Raw genomic sequence first — 22987 nt, forward strand, 5'->3', positions numbered from 1 at the left:
AGCACTTCATGAAGCAAAATTTTCCATCACGAGGACCAGAGAGACCTCTTTTTACAGCTTACCCCTGCGAAGGGGTGGTCAGAGCTGCTGCCCGGCCAGCGTGACCTGCCGTCGGTGGCTTACCAGGGAATTCAGACAATCCTTCGATAAAAGTATCAGTATATGTTTACTATTGCCTTTCGTGCTGAAAATATCATTCACGCAAATCACTTGATCAGGCGATCTTCGGAGTCACTATGGTTACTCCCAAATTGATTGCACAAGCAAGTACTTTGCCGTATCAGTAAACTCCTGCAGACATTGTCAGATCATTTTTCAAATTGGTCATGGGAAAAGCCCGTCTTTATTTCCCTTTCCACCTGAAGGGGACGGTCCCAGCACATCACTGGGGAAGGCAACGCAAAACCCCCCAAAAGGATGCAGAATGAATTCGAGACGCGCACAATTATACAAACATTTGCAGGAATACGCAACAGCAAACAGCAGCAACTAATCCCACTAAATCCTCCGAGAGAACAGGAAGATTTTTCACTCCCTGGAACGTGATAATGAAAAAACAATTCCCAGATGCTCCACCAGATGAAATCATCTTGTTTGAAAGTTTATAATTATATATGTTAAATGCATCGGTCCACTTTCAAGATTAGTTATAATGATCTTACATTTTTTATAGAGCCCTTCATCCCCGGGGATTCGACGTGAGCTTACAAAGGCACTCCAGGATCGCTGCAGCTACCTCTGTCTTCAGATGTGGCAGCTGTTTAATATCACTGCATATGCTGCAAACAACACACCGCAGCATGGAATAAACAAAGGTTATTTGTCAAAGGAAGCAGAAGGTTACAGAAAAGCCTCCCTCAACCCTTTTCTTTTCCATAAAAGGGCTCCAGGACCGAAGAAAGGAAGAGCTGCTCCCCTAGAAGGCAAGAGAACCACAGGGACCTACAGCACTTCATATCTGTTGGGAAGAACATGCTTCATTTGACGCAAAGACATGAAATTGCAGCTGGCCAGACCCAACATAAGGACCATGCAGCCGAGCAGAGGCCCCAGCCTCCACGGGGTGGGCAGCAGCCCTCTGACCACCACAATGGCTCGGTCCCAGGAGAGTTTTGGACTTGGCACATGTTCAAATTGGCTGAACACAAACCCAATGCCACGGCCACGACGACCGCCTGACCAGAGCCCCCACCTTCTGACCATGTTGGTGGTCTTTGCTTCCAAAGCGAAGGACTGTGATCACAGAAGTTATTGTAGACCAGAAGAATTGGCATTACAGTCTTCAAGATGATTGTATGAGTATCTGATCAACATGGAGTGACCAGGGAAAAGACCAAAAGGCCCTGTCCATAAGATGTCACAAGTTAAACGTTTATGTCATCCCATAGCAACTTGAAAGGTGGAAAGACCACACAGCTGTGGGCTCCACAACACAGCAGTGCAGACCACATGCCGCCCACAAGCTACGAACTTGGCATAACATTTACCTAAAACCTTCTTACTGATGCTCTCCCCCTCAGTCCACTGCTCAGGTCAGAGCTGTCCCATGACAAATCCCCATGCCCTCGATGGCCTGTGCCTCTATATGTGGGCTCATTTCCTCACCTTTTGGGCACAGCCTCACAGGGTCATGACAGGGCAGCTCACCAAATCCAGAGTCGTGCTGAAGTCGGACACGTGAAACGGAAGCTATGCCACTGTGGTGTGAATGGAAAAGAAGGATCTGCCCCGGTCCCTCAAGAAACACTCTTTAAACTGACCTTAAACTATAATTTACAAACAAGACCTTCATTTTCTGCTCTCAAGTGTAGCCCTTGAGCTTTTCTCACAGGTAACCGGAGATGGTGGAAGAGAAGCTATTTAACCTCTTGGACTCTTAAATCATGAACACTCAGCAGAAAGTAATGACACAGAGAAAAGCTAGCAAGTCGTTATTGGAGATATGGTATGAAATAAAGTACAAGCGAAAGAGGAAACCTTCCAATTGATTTTAATAGGTTTTGAATTAAGCTGTTCAAATTGGAGAGCAGACCTTAAGGGACACAGACTAGCAGACCGAATTTCACCACTACAGGTGTTAACTACCAATTCACAACAAAAAACTTTATAGTAAAGGGCATGCCTGAACGCCAGGACTGAGGTACAGAAGTGGGAGGAGATATTGCAGTTTTTCAGTCCTGCATCCTTTATTTTATTATTTCCTATAAAGATAAGCTGAAGCCACAGAAATTGTTGAGGGGCTCTGACCTTCCTTAAACGACGGCAAGTCTTCATACGCTTTCCAAAGAGCTACTCCCAGAAAAATATGCTTTAACTTGCCGTTAACTCTCTGGTCTGAAGGCTTAGCATGGCATACAGCCACTCTTCCCTCATCACACAGTTTGACGCCAAACTAATCAATAACAGGTTGTTAATGCCAATGAATTCAAACCAGCCGTTTGTTTTTAAAATGAAAAGTTACTGAAACAGAACTAAATATTGCCTAAATCAAATTAGTTGCAGTAGCAATAAATAATTAAAGCAATAACCTAGTTCATAAATAGAGAACATAATTTAATTAATTTTACCACCAGGTATAGAACTATCAATACTGCAGTGAGAGCTGGAGCGTAAGGGAAGGCAGGGAGCGAAGGCGCTTTTGCATCCACAGCCACACACAACCAGCACAATAGCAAAATGATTGTATATATATAAAAATCAAATCCGAGCAGTAATAGAGTACTTTGAAAGAATAAGTAGCTGTTGAGAGCCAGATAACTGGCTCAAGCAGGGAGACACTGTGTACGTGAAATACATTTTGCAAAGCCGAGGGAAAGATAGGAAGGACAGAGCAGGATGAGTTATTTGAGGTAAAATCTCCGCAAGCTCTAGATAAGGAGCCGTGCTTGTGATCTATTCCCGCCCGTGCTGCCACATGCCCTTTCCCGTGTTCCCCGTGACCATGGATAAATCTGTAAAGGCTTCCGTTTTCTCCCACCTCCTATAGATGGGCAACAAGGAGCAAAATCCCGTACAGACAATACTGAAAATGTTACGAGCTGGTGGGTTTCTGCCGTGTCTCCCTGGCTCAGGCACTACTGCACTTACAGCAGATGCAGACACGCGTGCAGGCTTCCCCATCCCTGGCATGCTGCTCAGCCACAGGATTTAGGGTCCCTTGTCTCAACTGAATGGAAGAGCTTTTTTTTCTGTCTGGATTGCCTATTCATATGAAAAAAAAATCAAGTGTGCATACCCATATTCTTCTTTCATGACTCTGGATCACATGTACACACATCTGCTTTTCCTTCAGACTAAACCAAAAACCTTTACAGATGAGTAAGATCTGTTGAAATAACGAAATAAAAAACTGAAGAGGCTTTGCAGGTGTCAACCGTAGGGTATTGCGCCAGTACTACGGTATTAACAAAGCCTCCCTCTATTTAAAAAAGCTCCTACAAAATACCAGGGTAACACTCAGTTACCTTGGGCTGTTGAAATGGGTTTTTTATTTGTTTTTAAGGGAGGTAAGTGCAGACCTTGCAATCTCATCTCTCGCTCAATGCAAAGCACTGCCTTTCCCCAGAGAGAGCTGTAAGAAGCTATTTCGCAGAGCTGCGTATCACAAGGAGGTACAGGGGAAAGTCATTTGAGGCTGGTCCGTACCACAGAAACATCTATCAAAAATAATTCAGCACAGCCAAAGAGAAAAGTCAGAGCGACTTTGACAGTGGAGTTCTCCTCTAAAGATACTCCACCTCCAGCATATTTGGTGCTATTTATTAAATACGGGGAGGGTTGCTGGAAGGGCACAAAACAATGCCTAAGAGACAGGAGGGCACTGGTCCTGGAGGTACCATCTGAGATGCTGAATTTTGTCATTTTTTTCTTTTTCTTTAAGCTTGCCCTTGCTCCAACGGAGGCTCCATAACACAACCACCAGGAAAGGTTTTTCTCCCAAACCTGGCTCAAGCCGTAACACAAACCAGGCACTTAATAATTATTCATTGCACACAACCGCATCCTTCTGTATGTTCTGCATGATCTCTCCGGCCGTCAACAAAACAGGAGACCAAGCAGCTAAAGGCCAAATTTGCAAACACAGCCAGGCACACAACTCCCAGCATTGCTGCCAAGGGGGCAGACACGGCGGCCAGCAGCAGGGGCTGGGGGGAGCGGGTCCGGCCCCCGGCCACGCAGTGGGGTGATGGGAAGGAGGCCACGTCTTCCAGGGGACTTGGGGGCAGACAGGTTGGTTTCCCATGCGGAAGTGATGCTGGTAATGCCCAGCGGAACACAGCACACAGCAATCTTTCAGCATTGAAGGGATGCCAACATCTGCTGTGGCACAGTGATGCTAAATCGCCCTGGGCTTCCCTTTAGATTTGCTCTGACGAGCGCACCTAAGGATGTCAAGCTTTTCTCTTTTGCAATAGTCAGAGTTCTTCAACAGGAAAACCACCTGCTCCGAATACGCACATAGGAAAAACAGCGGAAAGCACCAATAAGAACCAGCAGCTGCCCAGTAACTTCTGCAAAGAGCAAATCCGTCTCCTGGCCTCCTGCAATCACTGCCTCACCTCCATGAACGGCTAGTTCAACCAAGATTTAGATCAGTAAAGCCAGGCTAGACCTGGGGCTTTTTTCTTCCAAAGCATTTGGTTCTCTTTTGTCCCACTCCATCCTCCCACTCACTCTTTCTACTTGCCGCAGGACAGAATGGTATCTCCCTGACCCTCCGCACCTCCTGTCCGGTTTCCCTCCCAGCGGCATCTTCATTCACAAGTGATCCCGTTCAACCTTCCTTCAGCTTGCAGAGGAGAGGGCCTTAAAGCTCTTTCTCAAGAGACTTGAGGAATTGCTTTCTCTGCCCATCCACGTGTGATAAATCATTGCGGTGCAATCACAGCAGAAACCCGTGCTTTACAAGGGCCAGGGTCTGCAGAAGGCGGACAGGCTGGATGAGGCTTTGAGCAACCTAGTCTGGTGAGAGGTGTGCCTGCCCAGCGCAGGGGGGCTGGAACTAGATGATCTTTAAGGTCCCTTCCAACCTGAACCATTCTATGATTCTAAGATGGAGTGCAACCAAGGGCAGACCCCACAGCCCAGACCTCTCTGCTCCAGCCTGGGTTGGACCCAACCTCCACCCCAACACCTGCCAGCATTGACTGGAACAACGCAAGGCCAGAAATAAACAGCTTCATTTTCAATTAGGTTCCCAAAGACCTAGTGTCTTCATATAATTTTACATTTAATATCTGACAGTATGAGGCACACTTCAGTCTATAAATGGAGGAACTATACCAGGGAGAGGAGCTCTGCTGGGTGAAGGACCAGAGGAGCACAGCGAATGACTGCCCTCACCTGGTCCCCCAAGTACAGAGCTCCTCTCCAGGCAAGCCCTGGTCCTTCTGCACTTCCATCAGCGGGGGACAACGGTCCTAGTGAGAGCCTGCCCATCCCCTCTTGTTCCAGTAACTTGAATAAGAGAGACATGTTCTGCAGATATCACAAGTGATGCTGCAGAGGAACACTCAAGCCCCCAAAATCAATGCCAGGCATATTCTGACCCAACCCTCGTGGTGGTCCCCAACCCATCAACAATTTTAGCAGCCTTGATCTGTCACTGACCCCCACAGTGTCACCTGGGTAGAAAGCTGCTGCCTGCGCAAAGTGTATCGCTGGCACACACACCACAGGCAGTGGCTTTCACAGCTTTATTTTAAAGGTACCAAAGTACATCAACCACCCCATGCAATGTTTCTAAGTTTACGTAGTGTTATCCCTGTTTCACACGTGAGAAAGAGAAAGGATACTTGCTGTGATTAGATAATACAGTAGCTGTTAAGGTAAAAACTCTGATAGTCAATAAAATTCAATACAAATTGCTGAAATCCATCCAACAACATACATATAGTCAACATAAAGATACTATAAACTCCTGTTAATTCCTGCTATTTTCAAAATTGTGTGACTAGGAGTTAAATTATTTTTGAATCTGAGATGCTCGGCTATAGGTTATAATAGTTATATGACCTATTATTTATCAGACTCAAAATAGTCAAGATACACCTCAGGGCCTCAAAATCCATTAAGACCAAACCATAGGGTTTACTTATTGATTACAACCTAATTTGCCAAAGTAAAGCAACTTACCGATGAAATAATTAACACAAATCCAGTATATCCATACATTCAGCACAAGTAGTGGCGGTACAGGACAAAGCATCGGAGCCCCGGCATCACGCAGGAGCCAGCATCTCCCTGCTGCAGTTTCCAAAGCAGTGCCTGGTTTTCCACTTACAACTTGTGTTAGCTCAACTGACATTACTTTCCCTTCAAACTTGCCTTGCTGAAATCCCAACAAAGGCACAAAATAGCAGCCGCATGAGGTCTGCACACAGAGAAAGTAAAGCGTTACCAAATCACCTGGACCAATATAGCTCCAGGAATCAATAGGAGTATTTTTTTAAAAACTCACACAAATTTCTTCTTTGCTTCTGCTTCTGGAAGTACCAGAATAGGTGGAGCCTCTCAAGCACCAACAGAGTCTAATTCATGGTATTTTGGTTTGCTTCTGCAAAAGCCTTAGAATGACATGGCGTGCCGGGGACAGGGTCACAGCTCACAGCCTGCAACTTATTGGCCATTTTGCCGTGCTCCTAAACTTAAAAACAAAATACAAACAGCAGCAAGAAAGAGTGGCAGAAGCTGCTTTCTGTGCATTTTCCTTCATCAGGAGATACACTAAAACCATGCTACAGATTAGTCCCACCTAGGGAGAAGAGCTTTCTTCACACCACCTAAAAAAAAAAAAACAAAACCAAAAACCCCTTCCTCTTTTAGACAAATAATTACAAAATTACAGAAATAATTGTGGGACTGCAACTCTTGCTAATACCAGCCCATCCCCCTTGGAGGCTCACACCTTTCTTGCAAACTAAGCGACCACAATTACAGGGGGAAATACTAAAAGCTACACTCCAGTTTTGGAGGATATTCTGCTACTTCAGTTTCTTACCTTTTTTCTTAATATATGCACACAATTTTATTTATTTGGAGCTCATCAGAGTCAGTAGGGTTGGACCAGCAACGACAACAGGCTGCCGCTGGCAGGCAGCGACAAGGCAAACCCTAACAGAGACCTAAAGGATCCATTGCCACTCTGAAAGGACAAAGGCACGTCCTGACTATGGGATTACATAAGATTGACATTTGTCATAGTATTATGAAGTTAAATATTATGCTAATTAGTTTTCAGTTAATTTTATCTCAGAAATCGTACCAGCTTTGGTGATGTTCACATTCCAGTGAACCACGTTTTCATGTGTGGTTTTTTTTTTTTTTCCTATCAGAGGACGCAGAAGAAAAAAATTTTAGGGGAAAAAAATACCCAAGAGCATGACTGAAGATGTGATTATTACTTTTTAGCTTCTCCTATCAGAATTAATTCCTATTAAATCCTGAATGAGGTCTTGGGATAAGGAACAAGTAGAAAATTGGAGCTAAACCACTTGCAGCTCGGTGCCAGCCTGGCTGCACACACCACGTCTGCAAGCAAAGAGCTGGATTCCGTGAATGCAGCATCACCCCCTGACAAACATATTCCGGTCTGAGTATCTTCTCCCTGAATTTTCATTTCTAATGGCCTAACTCCCGGATAAGACCTAACTCTGGGTGAAATACTACTGTCTTATGTGCTGGCCGCTCAGTCACAGCCCCGTCCTGCGCGATGGCGAGAAGTCAGCAGCACTGATTGCTCCTTCTGGCAGACGCGAACCCCGGCCCCAAGCTCCAGAGGACGGCATCAGCTTCTCGCTTGACCCTGGAGCCGCTCCCAGAATGGTGTCCCTGTCCACGCCGACAGCAAAAAAGAAAATTCCAAAATATGAAGTCTAAATTCTAAAATGTAAAGTAAATAAAGTAGAAATATGCCAGTCTCAGACTCCGCTAATGTCCCACCACTCCAGTGTACCCTCAAAGCTTTTGCTGCCAGATCACAGGCTTAGCTGAACTCCTACAGTCAGTCAGCATCTCATTAAACACTCTCCACCAAAATTACCTTTATTTTTTTCATTCAAAAAGATTAAAAAAAAAAACCACCAGACAGACAAGGGAGATAAGGATGGGAGACCTGAAAGCCATTTTCATCATAAAAGCTGGCAAACACACATAATTAGATTTTGATAGCAAGTAAAAAAACTGTGCTTACAGTAACGTTAAAATCAGCAAATTCTGTTCAAGAATAAAGGGAAGGAATCCAGTATCTGACCATTGCCACTAATGTTCTAGACCTGACGAACGGCTCCTGTGCTCAACAGCTTCCCTGGCTCCCTTCTATCTCAGTCAGCCTAATAAAAGATACCACTTCTCCCTACAAACCTTGACTGTCATATTCTAGTACCTGATAAATAATCGGCACAAAACCCACAGATTTTTATCTGAATTTAAAAGAGGAAGTTTTTATGTTCCCAACCCTTTGGCTTTAGAGAACCTTCCCAGGAGCTCACGGGTATGTTCCTGGAAACGTCAGATCTTCTTTTTGCCATACGGCATGCCTGAAGGGAAACAGTGGTGGCACCAGCAATCTTTCCAGTAATTAAAAAGAAATACTAGCATAGGTGGTATTTATAGAAAATAACACATTCATTTTTACAGCAGCGTGCGTAGCATCAAACGATAAGAATTTGTTTCACTATAGATCTAAACAAGGCTTAGCTTCATCTCTGTTCATGAACAAGCAAAATCTGAACTCATCCCTTCTCACCAGAAATTAAAAAAAAACAAACAAACCCACACACAACTTTGCTGTATTTAAGTCAGCAAAAGTCCCAGTTTTAATAACTATTAGCCTTATTAGTTCATCTTATTCTTGCTTATAAGGGCTTTGGCTGTAAGTAAAGCTACAGGGTGTCTCTTTACACAACGTGGATGGGATTTTGCAAGGGTAAGCTAACAACATCTAGTTTGGGGTTGGTTTTTTGCTTGTTTTTTTCAATTGCAAACTCAACAGAGCAGTTCTGACCAACTGCCTTCAACTCCTGAGTGACCTAAAGCTCTCGGAGCCACCAAGGACACACAGTCCCTTCCCCTCGCCCCAGCAGTGACCGGCCAGCACGGGTCAGCAGGGCTTCAGGAGAGCTCTTGAGGACCACCAGCTCCTCCTCGGAGCCCTTCCTAAAAAGAGCAGATTTGCGGGCAAAAATCTCCAAAGCTGCGGAGGAGAATTTTAAGCTAGCAAAAGGAGTGTTTGTTTGTGCTAAGAAAAAAGATTTAATGTCTAAATTAAATAAGTGCACTATGCTGAGCTTCCCACCAACGGGGTGGCTGGATATTAATGTCTCTGCCGCTGGAGCTGTCTCTCTCCGGAGAGCGACGTTCCCTGTGATCAGCCCATCAGCAAAGGGGACACGCGCGCACGGAGCCACGCTCCCCGCTCCCAGTCCGCTTCTTGAAAGGAATCGCCTTGCTGTTTTGACAGAAATCCTCTTGTCCCATGGGAGTAACACTGAAAGAATGATCAACCGGTTCAGTTTAAGGAATGTCTGGAAATTATTGCTACAAACCCACAAACATAAAAATGGAAACTCCACCATTAGACTACTGAGTCAATATTAGTTTCTCTATGCACAGGAAAATAGGCTGGATACTTGTAATGACCTCTCACCAATGTTAAATGAACGCAATAAGTGTTATATATTAAATGAATACAAATGTTAAATGAATACAATAAAAACGTGCTTCGGTTATGTCATTCCCACTATTAATTGCTGTGATATCTGAAACTGAAAACAATCTTTCAGGTTCCCCAAATGGAGAAAAACCGTGGCAAAAGTCCCTGTTTGTGCACAGGCATCCAGCGAGGCCAGCAGGGCTGTTCTCACGACCAGACCAGTCTCTCACCCTCCGGTGAACAAACATCATCTTGTGAAATAATCCCATTAGAGCTTCTGCCTGCTGGAAAAGCAGAGGGGCAAAAGAAAAGACAGAGGGCTGTAATTATTATTTCCATTTTAAAATACTGGAGGGCCCTCAGTCAAAGGTGTCTGAAAGATGATGGGGTCATCTAATCAGAGGAAGACCGCTCAGCTCTAATAAACAGGCCCCTGATGAAGACACTTGCTTTGAAGAGGGAATTGCAATGCCTGATACACAGATCAGCAAGGATTTGGTCCGATGGTGTTATTTGTACTGGGTGAACGTTAAAAGGTGGCAAAAAGTCATTTTCGGCATTGCCTCACATTTGAACAGAAATCTTTTTGAAGTTCACTCCAAGCCTGATTACGTCATCAGCATCTCCACAATTCCCAAAGCGCTGTTAGGACGTTCCAGTGGTAACTGCAAACCATGACTTACCCAAAATGCTCACCTGAGCGATACTTCTAATCCAGCTGACCTGGTTTGAATATATTTAGAATCTCAACCTCCAAATGTGGGAGGCATTTATTATATTTCCAAAAGGAAAAGAGAAGCTTTCTGCTGTCTCTGCTCCTTTACTACTACCCCCTTGTGAAATTTCCCTTTAATTAAGATGCCTCACAGTACTGAGGAGCAGTCAGGGCTTGCAGGATAATTTAATGTACTTGTAAGGGCTTTCACTTGTTCCCCATGCTGTGCCTTAGAGTAAGGAGTTGCTCCTTATTGGTTTTGAGACCAACAGACCCCTATAAGCTGTGACAGTCCTATATCCAGGACACATTCTGCAGCCCAGGTTGGACAGTTCACCATCAAAATGGCAGAAACAACCTTGTTTTTTTACAAGAATGGTGTGAGCCTTCTCTCCAAGTTTTCTGTGACTCTGGATGCTCCCTCCAACTTCCAGCATTGGGAACCCCGCACACTGGTCCAGCCACCCTGAGCCACAAGCTCTCCTCTGTGATGGACCCACTCATGTGGGCCCATATGAACCTCATGAAGTTCAAGAAGTGCAGGGACCTGCATGTGGGTCAGGGCAACCCGAAGCAGAAATCCAGGCTGGGGGATGAAGGGACAGAGAGCAGCCCTGCTGAGAAGGACTTGGGGGTCATTTGATGAGAAGCTCAACACGAGCCGGCAACATGCGCTGGCAGCCCAGAAACGCCCCACAGCCTGGGCTGCATCCCCAGCAGCGTGGGCAGCAGGGCGAGGGGGGGATTCTGCCCCTCTGCTCCGCTCTGGGGAGACCCCCCTGCAGTGCTGCCTCCAGCTCTGGGGCACCAACAGCAGAAGGACACGGAGCTGTTGGAGCGGGGCCAGAGGAGGCCCCGGAGATGCTGGGAGGGCTGGAGCCCCTCTGCTGTGAGGACAGGCTGAGAGAGTTGGGGGGGTTCAGCCTGGAGAAGAGAAGGCTCCGGGGAGACCTTGGAGCCCCTTCCAGTCCCTCAAGGGGCTTCAGGAAAGCTGGAGAGGGACTCTGGAGCAGGGAGGGGAGCCATAGGACAAGGGGTAATGGCTTCAAACTGAAAGAGGGGAGATTTAGATTGGATATTGGGAAGAAATTCTTTGCTGTGAGGGTGGTGAGCCCCTGGCCCAGGTTGCCCAGAGAAGCTGTGGCTGCCCCATCCCTGGAGGGGTTCAAGGCCAGGTTGGACGGGGCTTGGAGCAACCTGGGCTGGTGGGAGGTGTCCCTGCCCAGGGCAGGGGGTAGGACTGGATGATCTCTAAGATCCCTTCCAACCCAAACCCTTTCATGATTCTATGGTCTCATCCATTAATTTAGCTCAGTATTGGCTGCTGCAAGGGTTAACTATTTAAAGTGTTATTATATAGTTAGAAGAATACAGTTCTTCCTTAATTAAGGTTTTCTATGCATCATATAGTTATTTCATTGTCAAATGGTGTCAAGACAGCCCAGATCCCGAATCCTGTACACTGGATGAGTCCCTTCAGCATCTTCCCCAGGTCGGGGTGCAGAAAAGGTCACCTCGCACGCTCAGCAGTACATCTGCTCTAATTGCAACAACCCTCTGTTTTCACAAACTGTTGTTCTTCCATACAAATGTCTCTGGCAATGGATCATCCCTCATTGACACGGGTGCCAATGAAGTCGGACATGTTGATAATGGCTGAGAAGCTGCATAGGGCTGCTTCCAATTTGCTTCACTGACTCTATTCCCAGGGAATAAGGTTTGCCACGATGTTGATTCTGCGAAAAGCAGTTGATGAACTTCTGTATTTAATGGGCAATAAGAGTTAAAACCTAAATATGACTATTATATAATTAAAGGAAAACTAATAATTTTGGAAAAAATAAATATGGGTAAAGAAGAAAGAATGGTATGGAAAACAAAACAGGAAACTTAGGAAGGATGATAAAAAAAAAAATCTAACTTAAGTAACAGAGAAAAGTTACTCTCTAAAACATTCTAATATGAAAAGTAAAGAAAAATCTATTATAGGCAATTCACACCATAGAATTTCAATTGGGGATGCAAAACAAATAGAAGGGGCATTGCATACCATTGTCACCTGCTTTGCAGCTGCAATGAGAAACTAAATTGAAATCTTGTAAGTGACATTTTGAAAAACTTCCAATTTTGCAGATGGAAAACACAGCACTTTTTTTCCCCGTGTACTTTTTATTTTCCAAGCAAGAGCATAACTTTATGCTACTATCCGCTGGCTGCACAAGGTAGATTTCAGCTGTGGCCTCTCCACCAATTATTGCACACAACAAACCGCGGGAACAGACGCTTATTGATAACCCCAACAGAGCTGGAACAACCTGCTGAACACATTTAGAAGCCAGAATCCAACTTATGCCTTTGGAAGGAAGAGGCTTTGAAGCCTATAGGTCCAGAATCACTCTTCACACATACTAATTTCATTCTGTAAAACATGTTACTAGACCAGTTTTGTAATATGTGTCCAGTAGTTTTACACTCAATTAGAAAAAGCACCTGGGCTGAGATTCAGCCCTACCAAATGTGACATCTCTGGAGTCACTTTAACAGACAGCAACTAAAAGTTCAGCAGAAAAAAGGCACATTTTAACCTCAAACCTGGAAGAGTAGAAGGAGTGACAAAAAGACATTCCATCTGCGAGGGAGAGGCAAGGATGGAAAGGAGGAGAAGGGAACAGGATATGAGGACCACTCTTGTGCTACTTCATAAACACACGCAGCGCCCATCTTCTGTTATATGCAAAACAACAAACTTCTCTAGTATTCTTCAAAAGTTCTCATCAAACACAACAAACAAGCAGCACGGCTTGGATGAATAACTACTGCCTTGTGACGAACAAGGACGTATTTATGGAAGGCTATTAAACTTGGATTACTTATCTCAGACACTGGAGCAGTTGCAGAGTCACCAATCAGCTCTGCTGACTAAATACATATTTATAAATGCTTTAGCTGTTTTATTTATCCAATGGACAAAAATGGCTTATTCATTCTGTTCTGGTTTTATTTTGGTCTATCAAGTACAGTAAATGTGCAGTTAGGTGCATAATAAAAACTCCTTTAGAAAAGTAATTATATTACCTTACACACAGTAGATTTTTCTTTCCCAAACAACGAGAACCACTGGACCATTTCATGGGCTTATAAGGTCTTACTAAAAAAAAAATAATATACTGACACATATTAATTACTCAGCTGAAATCTTGCTTGGAAATGTAAAGTCCAAAGGAAACATTTACAAACAAAGCAGAAAAGCACTCATTTAAGCAGAGTGTATGCTACGGCAGCAGCCACCTGAACGGTTCGTGCTCCATGTCCTGCGGAGTTTGGCGAGAACTGGATGTGGGGGAAGAAGATAACGAACCCGCAGGTAAGTAAGGACCACTGATGCTTGCCTCAGCCACTGCCCTGGAAAAGCGAGGCACCTCCAGGGCACCATTAGAACCTCCCCTACCATGAACCACAGTGCTCAGGCTGGGCTAATCTGGGCTGACAGCTCAACACACTGCATCTGCCACAGGTAGAGGCCACGGCCACCTGGTTGTAAGCCCCTGAACTAAGAGAGCACAAAGAAGGTAATTTCTGTCTTATTTTATCTGGTATTTGGGCAGTGAGTTGAAATTCTGAAAATATTAACCTAATTGCTCTGCCTTATGGTTAAAGCTCAGTTCAGGAGGAAATGGCATGTTGAAACCTAATAAGTCTGTAATTGAAAATATACCATGCTCTTACACATTAAGCAGACTAGCAGCACATTCGCAAAATCGTGACTCAAAAACCCTGATTGAGCCCATAAGCGATCCTCAACTTTGGGTTTTCTGGCTCCAAGTCCGAGTTACTTATTTTGCTAATTTCTGAGACATGCTGGATAAACTGACTTGTTGGAGAGTATTTGCATATCACATTATACCGCCATTAACAGAAACATCTGCTGGCAGTTTTTTTTATTTAGCCCTTACAAAGAAGTTTATCTTATAGCTGGTCTGAAAACTCAGGGTTTCCAATAAATTTGCACTTTTCAGTATTATGTGCAAGCAGCATATGCCCTCTCCATCTGAGAGCGGCTTCCACATCATGCAATGCTCCATGTAACAACAGTATTTCAGCAGAATTATGTGGCTGGACAAAAAAGAAAAAAATAGTAGTATTTCACGTGAATAGCGATGCACCACCTGGAACAATGGCCAACATTATTTCAAATCTCACTTTGAATTTCAACCTGGCTGCTGCTAAAGATGCTTAAGTCAATAAAAGCCCCATTTGTCTGAAAAAAATCTCTCTTTTTCTTATTCTTCAAGACAGGTTGTCTTACAGGACCAGTACAAACCAGTCCTGCTTCACTGCTCTGGGCCAGTTGCCGGTAAGTGCTTCAAGGGGTGAGGATGCAGCCAGAACAAGGTTTGTAGGACAAAGTGGTATCTTACAAAAGACTGCTCAGTTTAACTGGAAAAAGTAGAGAAGCTTGGGGCGTCAAGGGGTGTTAGGGAAGGGAAAAATGTTAAAGTGGTTATCTCCCAGGGAAAGACAGGCAATTTACAGGCTGGGGAGCAGAGAAAGATGAGAGGGGGAGGCAAAAAAGAGAGGGAGAGGCTGCCCTGTGGAATAAAACTAATCTCTCTATTAAAGTCTTCATCAAAATTTGGGGTTCAAGCTGGCGAGGAGGTCATCCATCTCCGGCAGGAGCTGGCAGCACCACCAGCACAGCACCATGACCTGTTGGGACTCATCTCCTTGACGTGCCACGCTGGGGGACACGGGCATGGGACAGACACTGCCAGAAGTGCCCCGAGAGGCACGGCGCATGGCTTGTACCAGAAAAAAACCCTCTCCTCTAACTCCAGAAAATATGCTCATCTATCTCCCAAAGTTTCCAAATAATGTGAACTCATGAGCCAGAGGGATTTACCTTCCAGGTCGGACACTACATGCTTCCTGCTGCATCCCTCAACGTGGCAGTACCTTTTTTTGCATGCTTTTGACTTAAAATTCTTGCATAGCCTGAAGTCAAAAGTCTGTTTAGTAAACTCTGCCTTGCTGCTAACTGTTGCGAGAAGCTGGGTTGATGAAGTTGGCTTCATATTTTGGTCACAAGCTTTAAGTCAGCAATTCATGCATGATGTAATTGGCTGTTAAAAAAAACCCTAAACATCTCTAGTAATTGAAGTTTCCTAGACATGAAGTGGTTCTAGGAGCCTTCTGGACCATGCCAGCCATTGTATCACTTTGGCCATTTGGCCATTTTTTGGCCATTGTATCGCTGCAGGTCAGTGCAAGGTTTCCTGCCCCACATTATCTGCTGTAAACGAGCATCACTGAGGGACAACTCCAGCACCTTCCACCACCCTGCAGCAGAGCTAACTGCAGCTTGGAATTTCTACGTGTCTGGTTTTAGGATCTGATACGGCTGTGCAATATCTACCCATAGACACTAAATACAAGGAATGCAGGTAATGGCAGCAACCTGCTTTTTTTGTTGTTGTTGTTTTGGTCTTTTTTTTTTTTAGTAAGATCCCTTTGCATGCCAAGAGTTCATATATTTGACCCATCTCCAGGTGTTTCCCACATGCTCAAACTGGGACTTGTTTAAAGGTGGGGCATGGCCCGGCAGGGCTGCAGTGGGCAGCATGGTGTGGCAGCCAGCCCCAGTACCTTCTCCAGCTGCCAAATCAGTGCAGTTCATTCTGCTTTCAGAGAGAAAAAGAGAGATGCCTTCAGGCACATCCAACCTCAGGATACCTATTTGCAAAGTATGCTAGTATGGAATACATTTATGTATTATTTTGCATCTCCCTGTAAATCCTCACAAACTCTCGTAGTTTTCTGGCCTATCTCCATCTTCTCCCTCTCCCCATCCAGGGAACTGGAGTCTGGCCACTTCCTAAGCTTGCCTACAGGCTCCTTCCTCTGACTCGCTGCTGGTACCTGCTGCCTGGTTTCCGGTTGCTCAAGAAGTTCTCGCTTCAACTCCTTTGGGTCCATCAGTCTGCTGCTCTAGCAAAGCCACCTACTATTATATTTACTTACTAAACATTGGTGCCCATTCTGCCATGAACAGAATTCATTCCTCCTCCTGCCCCCAAGTACTTAACTACAGAAACTGATACATCAATTTACAAGAGCCTTAAGTCTGCAAAACCGTTCTGCTTCCAGCAGCGAGAAAGCTGGGCATGCAATGGGGTTCCTATGCTAGCAAAGCTGGGCTAAACCACGGCTGCATTCACTTTGTCAGAAATAATCCATCTGAATGAACAAACAGGCCTTTGGAAGCCAAACGTGACCACTAGGACCAGCACTGTTTGGTTCAGAAAACAACTGCTCAGAAACCCCTTGGCTGAGCCACAGCTCACTGCTCAGGGTTTGCAGCTACTCCTCCGTGGCCAGAGTCCCACACACGTCTGTGCAACACCAACAGCCCTCCACACCTCTCTAGGAGTATCCCTATTACTGTGTAATTCACTACTGTGCCCAAGACCAGCTGATGAGGTGAATATTCGGGCTTCTTCCCCCTCCACATGGTTTTACTCCCTCTGTTAACTTTTGTCGCTTAGAACCACAAAATATACCAAGTTATTATTAAACACCATTGCTGACAGATAAGTGGGAGCAAACAATTTTGTCCTTTCCCCAGTTTGGGTTAGCCTGACTCTGAAATAAAATCTAAGCTAAAACACGCCTTGGGCAGCTCCTTGAAAATATTTTTACCTTCATTATTTCTACCTAATCCGCTGGCAGCATTGCAAAGCTAGGCATCCCCACTGCATCGCGTCCTTGAAGAATAATGTTCAAGTGGGATGAGGTACAAAAAAAATGCTGAGGGGCTGCAGTTTCCACAGGAGCTGAACTTCAGATTCATATTCTGACCCAGCCAAATATACTTCCCCAGGTAACAGACTGCCGTTCTCTGACAACATATACCCTGAAAAGCCAGAGATTATGAAAATTTCTATGATAACAAAGCAGCTGAGAGGGACAGAGACATGAACCTTTGCTTTCAGTAAAAACTGAGTAATTGTTAGTAATTTTAAAATCAGTATAATCAACAGGGAAATTATTCCTATATGTGATTCTACAAAACAGGTATTTTGAATGTATAACCCATCCTCTGAACTTGAGGCATGTTCTGAAGATACAGCTGGTGTTTCTGAACACGTCAACTCTGTATGTACAAAGCATATACATACAGATATATACATTTGGTATGGTATCCCATAATCTGGATATCATTGGGATAGCCAGACAGCAGAGATCCTGGGAGTAAGCTGCTTCTACAGAGCAATACAGCCACAGCTGTTGATTTTGAAGAGTTCTGACCAGGTCATAAGGAACAAAACCACATTTCTTGGACTCTAGCAGTAGGAAAAAGGACAACAGGGTAGGAAATTAGTAGGTGATTTACTACAAAACTAATTACAGCTGATCATTTCATTGTGTTCATGAAGGGTTTGGGGAGAGAAACTTGCCATTCCTGCCAAGTTTTGAGAGCCTTTCATCTTCCATGGATAGGTGGAAATTTGAAATGTGCAAGAAGGATGCAGTGAATAGAATTTCTAAAGGGCATTACTGTTTTATAACCATGAGTCAGTTTTTCATCTAGGACATAAGTATTGATGTCAAGTGGCAAGTAATGAAATATTTCTTAAGCTGTTGGCTACATCCTCCACCACTGCGAACTGATGCAGCCCCCGAGACTTTCGATAAAACTATGGCATCTTGGGAAAGTTCAGGGTGTGCTCTATTCTATTGGTTCTCATTGAGATTAGGAAACACGCCGTAACAATGAGGACTGTGTATCCTTAATAAATATACATAAACACAAACAAGATATCCACAATACAGAGCTCGTGAATACTTCAGAGAGGTTTCAGCCTTTTTAATTCAGAACAGATAGTTAAAGTTCATATCTTTATTGCAGCGTGATGTCATCTGACTGACTAAATCTGGCGTTGCATCTCATTTAATAAGATTATATGGTCAAACAGAGTGGAAGCAATCTGCTTGAACATTTCTTGGCTGAATGGCTTCAAAGGCATCTTTTGACACTAATTTGTTGAATGGATGATTGCGAGCAACATAAAAACAAATTAAAAGTTTTAAGTGCTTGGGCTAGATCCTCAGCTAGTAAAAAAGCAAAGGTGGTCCATTAAATTCAGTTGCTCATTTGTATCTACTGAAGATCTGGCTCTTTATGCTTAATGTGACTATACATACACTTGGGCATGGAGTTATACTCAGCAGACGATTTATTCTAGCGCTGAGCATCTTTTAGCCCCACACTGCCAACAGGAGCAGGAGCATTTGTCAGCTCCAGAAGTTGCAGAATTAGCTCTTGTGTTCTTGAAAATAGTTGGGAAAACCACCAGAGGCCCTGTTCTGCTAGACACAGGGAATCTGATGGACGTGAATGTATATGGATTTTACACACATAAATTGTGCGGTATAATTTACAGCAACAGGTAAGTATCACGTGTTCATCTACACTCATTACACAGTGAAAACTCACCAATCTTTACAATTAAGCCCTGCCACTGTCAAGCCAAATGCTTGCAGTGCTCCCTTCAGAGCCTGGTACAGCGCTCCAATTTACCATAAGTAGTCTCCCCATTTTTTGATGCACGCTGTTCTCCATCCTTTTCACTGAACGCCTCTTGGATCCACCTGATCTGCACGAACTGCTGCTTTTCCCAGCTCCCTTCTCCCGCTTTGCTCTTCCCCATCTGCTCTCCTGCACTATTTCACCATCCTGGGCAGCTGATGTAAATGTGCCAGTTATTAACATTTTTGCTTAATTTCCCTTTCCTGTGCACTAAGGGCAGGTAGTGCCTAGGAACCCACAGCAACACTGAGATCTGAAACCATATGTAAACAGATGGAGTAAACAATGGAAAAAGTATTTAAATAGAAATGGGAAAAGAAAGAAGACTGGAAAACTGAAAAAGAAAAAAAAGCTCTGCCTGCTCAAACTTACCCCCTGATTTGAGTTTAAAAGAACAATATAAAGAGATGGTACTCAAATCCTGTGCTTGTTTACCACATGCTGGGTTTTCCTGAATTGTGCTTTTGTTTGGTTTTGGCTTTTTTTAAAGCCAGCATCACAACCTGGCACCCCACACCATATTCTGTTTTCCATTACATGAGCATAAACCGGATGGAAACTGGAAGCGAGTCGTACGCGTGACCCACTGAGAGCAAAATTTCAACTTAATGGGTTTAAACTGAATGTAGGAAAATATTCTTGCAGCTTCTAATCAGCTACCATGATGAGGGGTTTTGGGTTAAAAGATCATTTTCAGTCAAAAAGATAATATTCAAACACCAGTTAGGCATCCCAGGAACAAAATGGATCTGCAGCCATTTCCATTTAAATTCAGAAGGAAATCGGTCTTCATACATCAGGCTGGAAGTCGGCTGCCAGCTGTAGTCAGGGCAGCATCTCCCCTCCGTACCACGGCAATTAAAAGATCATGTAATTATAGCTGATCTAGCGCCCACAGAAGTCAAAGGAAAGCCATTCATCGACTGTAATGGGCTTTGGAGCAGCTTCAAAACTCCTCCAGCATATGTAGTCCTGACACTTTGGAAACCGAAAGCCTCCCAAGTTTAACTACGCTCATCCGCGGCTAAAAAAAGGAAGAAAGTGTTTTCACATCTTTCTTTCATCTTATATAAACACAACCCAGCACTACTGACCATCAACTGTCTATTAAATAGACTATTTGTTGAAGGAAATAAGTATGGTGAGCTAGTATTTACCCATGGGCCACCTGACAACAATCAAGGCTTTGTTTCCTTTGAAAGAGAAGTGTCAGCTTTCAACCTAAAGGACTCAAACCTTTTGTCCAAAAAACGGAAAAAAAGGAAGAAAAATTCTGAAAAGCATAAGCCAGGATGGCCCCTCCTTTCACCAAAAGCTCTTTTTTAATTACCCTGGTTCATCCACGAGCACGGGACAATAAAAGCAGGCACAGAGCAAGTTTGCTGCAGCTCTCCCCTTTGAGGTTTCCATTAGATATTTTTAAGTTTCAAAGTTTCTCTGCTTTTCAACAGAAAGCTAGATCTTCCACCATGGGAAGGCCACAAACACAATCTCCCCCACCCTCAAACGTTTTCTAATCATCTAATTTCCTCAGGTAAAAAAACCACTGTCCCCAGAAATTACCATTTTAGGGAAAAAGGGCGTGAATCTTAAAATCAGATCATACCATAGCACAAAATTTATAATAAATCCTTTCGTGTGTCTAACAAACATTTCGACCCTCCTGTTATTTTTTTTTCTAGTACTGAGTGGTATCTGCTCCGCACACATTTTACTACTGAACAGGTTTCTGAAGGAGGCTTTTGTTGAATTATTTTAGAGGCACTATTGAGGACTAACTCCAGAGAGGAAGATACTTAATCATTGCTGAAAATCCCCAGGTAGCTCCGCAAATCCACAGGCTTTTGTGACCAAGATGTATTTACCATGTTTGTTAGCATTTTCTTCTTGACTTCTGAGTTTGCAGTTCTTCAGACATACTTGATTATTCACAAATTGCGTTGCTGGGTGTAAGCCCAATTTATCTATAGACCTTAACTCCCATCTCTTTCTCTCCATTCCATCCATGGATCTAAGAAGCCTTCTGACAGAGAAGTTCATTATATTCAACTCAGTTCTGAAAAAAGGTATGGCTTCCCCCCTCCACCCCACCCTCTGAAGGCAATGGGAAATCAGCCTGAGCCTGGAAATTTGGTGTCTAGAGACAATGATCTCAAAATCCAGTTATTGCTCTGAAGCAACATTTTCCAAGCAGCCACGTGATCTGCAAACTCAACCCTGCTTTCAAAAATTGCTATTCTTAAGTTCTTGTTGGTGTTGGTTACTTTCACTGGGAAGTAAACTTTGAAGTGCCAAATCAGACCTGAAACAGGCCCAGGGGTACTTCCACAAAATTTTACCCACAAAGTCCATTTTCACAAGACCGGATTCACTCTCCATGTTATACCAAACTGCACCACACACTCTGTAGCTACGGCATGACCGAAACGTCTCCCCATCCAGGATGCCAAGATGCAATTCCGCATCTCAAAGCGACCTCGAACCATCCAAGAGCCCTCCTCAGTCTGAGATCAACGGAAGTCCAAGAAAACTGGTTTTCTTCATGAAGTGTGGCAGACATTTGACCAACACCACACATATGCCAGAAACCTGAGCTAAACAGTTTTCACCTTTAGCAACAGCTATATATTTAATTTATTCCAGCCTCTCTGCTGCCTCAGCCTCATAGCAAAAAATAAAAAAACAACCACATAAAAACCACAGAAATAAAAAAAAACCACAAAAAACCCAAAAGGAGATTATTTGCCCAGATGACAAGTTACCCTTGGACCTGACCTTTTTCATTTATGCAGTCAAATAGTGGCAGTTACAACCTCTTCCCAATACACAGGATGCTTGAATAAATTAAAGAAGCTGCTGGAACAAACCAGGGGAATGTATTAATCTGCTGAACAGGAGAGTGCCACCCACTTTGTGTTACACCGAGACAGATGAGGCAAGCAACTGCTGATCCAGAAAACATCTGCTAAACAAAATCAGAATTAATGATAACCAGACTGAGCTCTTTGATGGCCAGTTCTCACCAGCTGCAGGGAACCATCAAAGAGCCTCTCACAGCACCAACCAATTAGTTACCAACGCAAAGGAGCTTACAGGAGCAGGATCCAGGCACCAGCACAACTCCCATTTACCACTGCTGCACCTTGGGGTGGATTTGCAGTGTGCTGATGCATGGAAAGCCTCATCCAGACCTTCTGCTCCCTGAAATGCTCCAAGGTCAGAGCACAGATCCTCTTCCAGCACCCAACAAACCTTGACTTCCATCCCCAGCACCATCACGCTGTTCCGTGCTGAAAGAGCAACTTTTCATTGAAAAAAAGAAAATCTACAATTTGCAACACTAAGAACTGTCAGGCAAGCATTAGGAGGCAGCCTCTTTGAAATCCCACAGCAGTACACTCTTTCAAGTGTGTAAACTATGTTTGTTTTAGAAAGTTACTGCAGGAATATTCAACACCAACACACACATTGAAAGAAAACTGTATTTTTTTTCCTACCTTTTCTTCTTGTAACTTCAAACCTTCTGGCGTCCTATAAGGAAAAAAAGAATTTTTTGTGTGTTTTTTGTTTTAAAATACAAGAGTTTTTCAAAGGCAGCATGAACAGAAACCCCTAAAAACATTAGTCATTGTCCCAGAGAAGCGTCTGTGAAGCTCTACACAATAACGGAGGAGTAATTACAAGCATACATTTCAGTTTGTCCACAGATATGTAATGGATCGATATATCACCTAAAATGATTCATCATTCAGTGATAAGTTACATGGTAGAGCACAATATCTTTCTTTAAAAAGGATTTTTTTTTCCTCTATTGATGTTAAAAGGGAGCAGCTGGGAGGGTTATTGTTACTGTACCAAGGATTTAGGGTTGAGGAGGGAGGAGCCATTACAGATATTTTTAGCAGATGCTTGTTCAAATACCTGAATAATTTCAAAGCAAGTGGACTACTCACGCTTCGAGCTGAGGGCTCATTTCAATCTTTGCACACCTCCATCATTTGCCCTATTTCGTGCAAAGCCTCACTACCATCTC

The 22987-nt window shown here is 43.9% G+C and overlaps 1 protein-coding gene across 7 annotated transcripts in view; it reads right to left on the minus strand.

Annotated features, from left to right (window-relative positions):
- The window catches only part of FSTL4 (follistatin like 4), a 243570-nt gene that overhangs the window by 200218 nt on the left and 20365 nt on the right, over window positions 1-22987 (minus strand). For all 7 annotated transcript variants that reach the window (XM_074604096.1, XM_074604093.1, XM_074604095.1 and 4 more), the window contains one exon: window positions 22452-22485. In XM_074604096.1, coding sequence (XP_074460197.1) covers window positions 22452-22485 — 34 coding nt within the window. The remainder of the gene's footprint in view (window positions 1-22451; window positions 22486-22987) is intronic.

The sequence above is a fragment of the Larus michahellis genome, chromosome 11, assembly GCF_964199755.1.
Source record: "Larus michahellis chromosome 11, bLarMic1.1, whole genome shotgun sequence".
Classification (NCBI taxonomy): Eukaryota; Metazoa; Chordata; class Aves; order Charadriiformes; family Laridae; genus Larus; species Larus michahellis.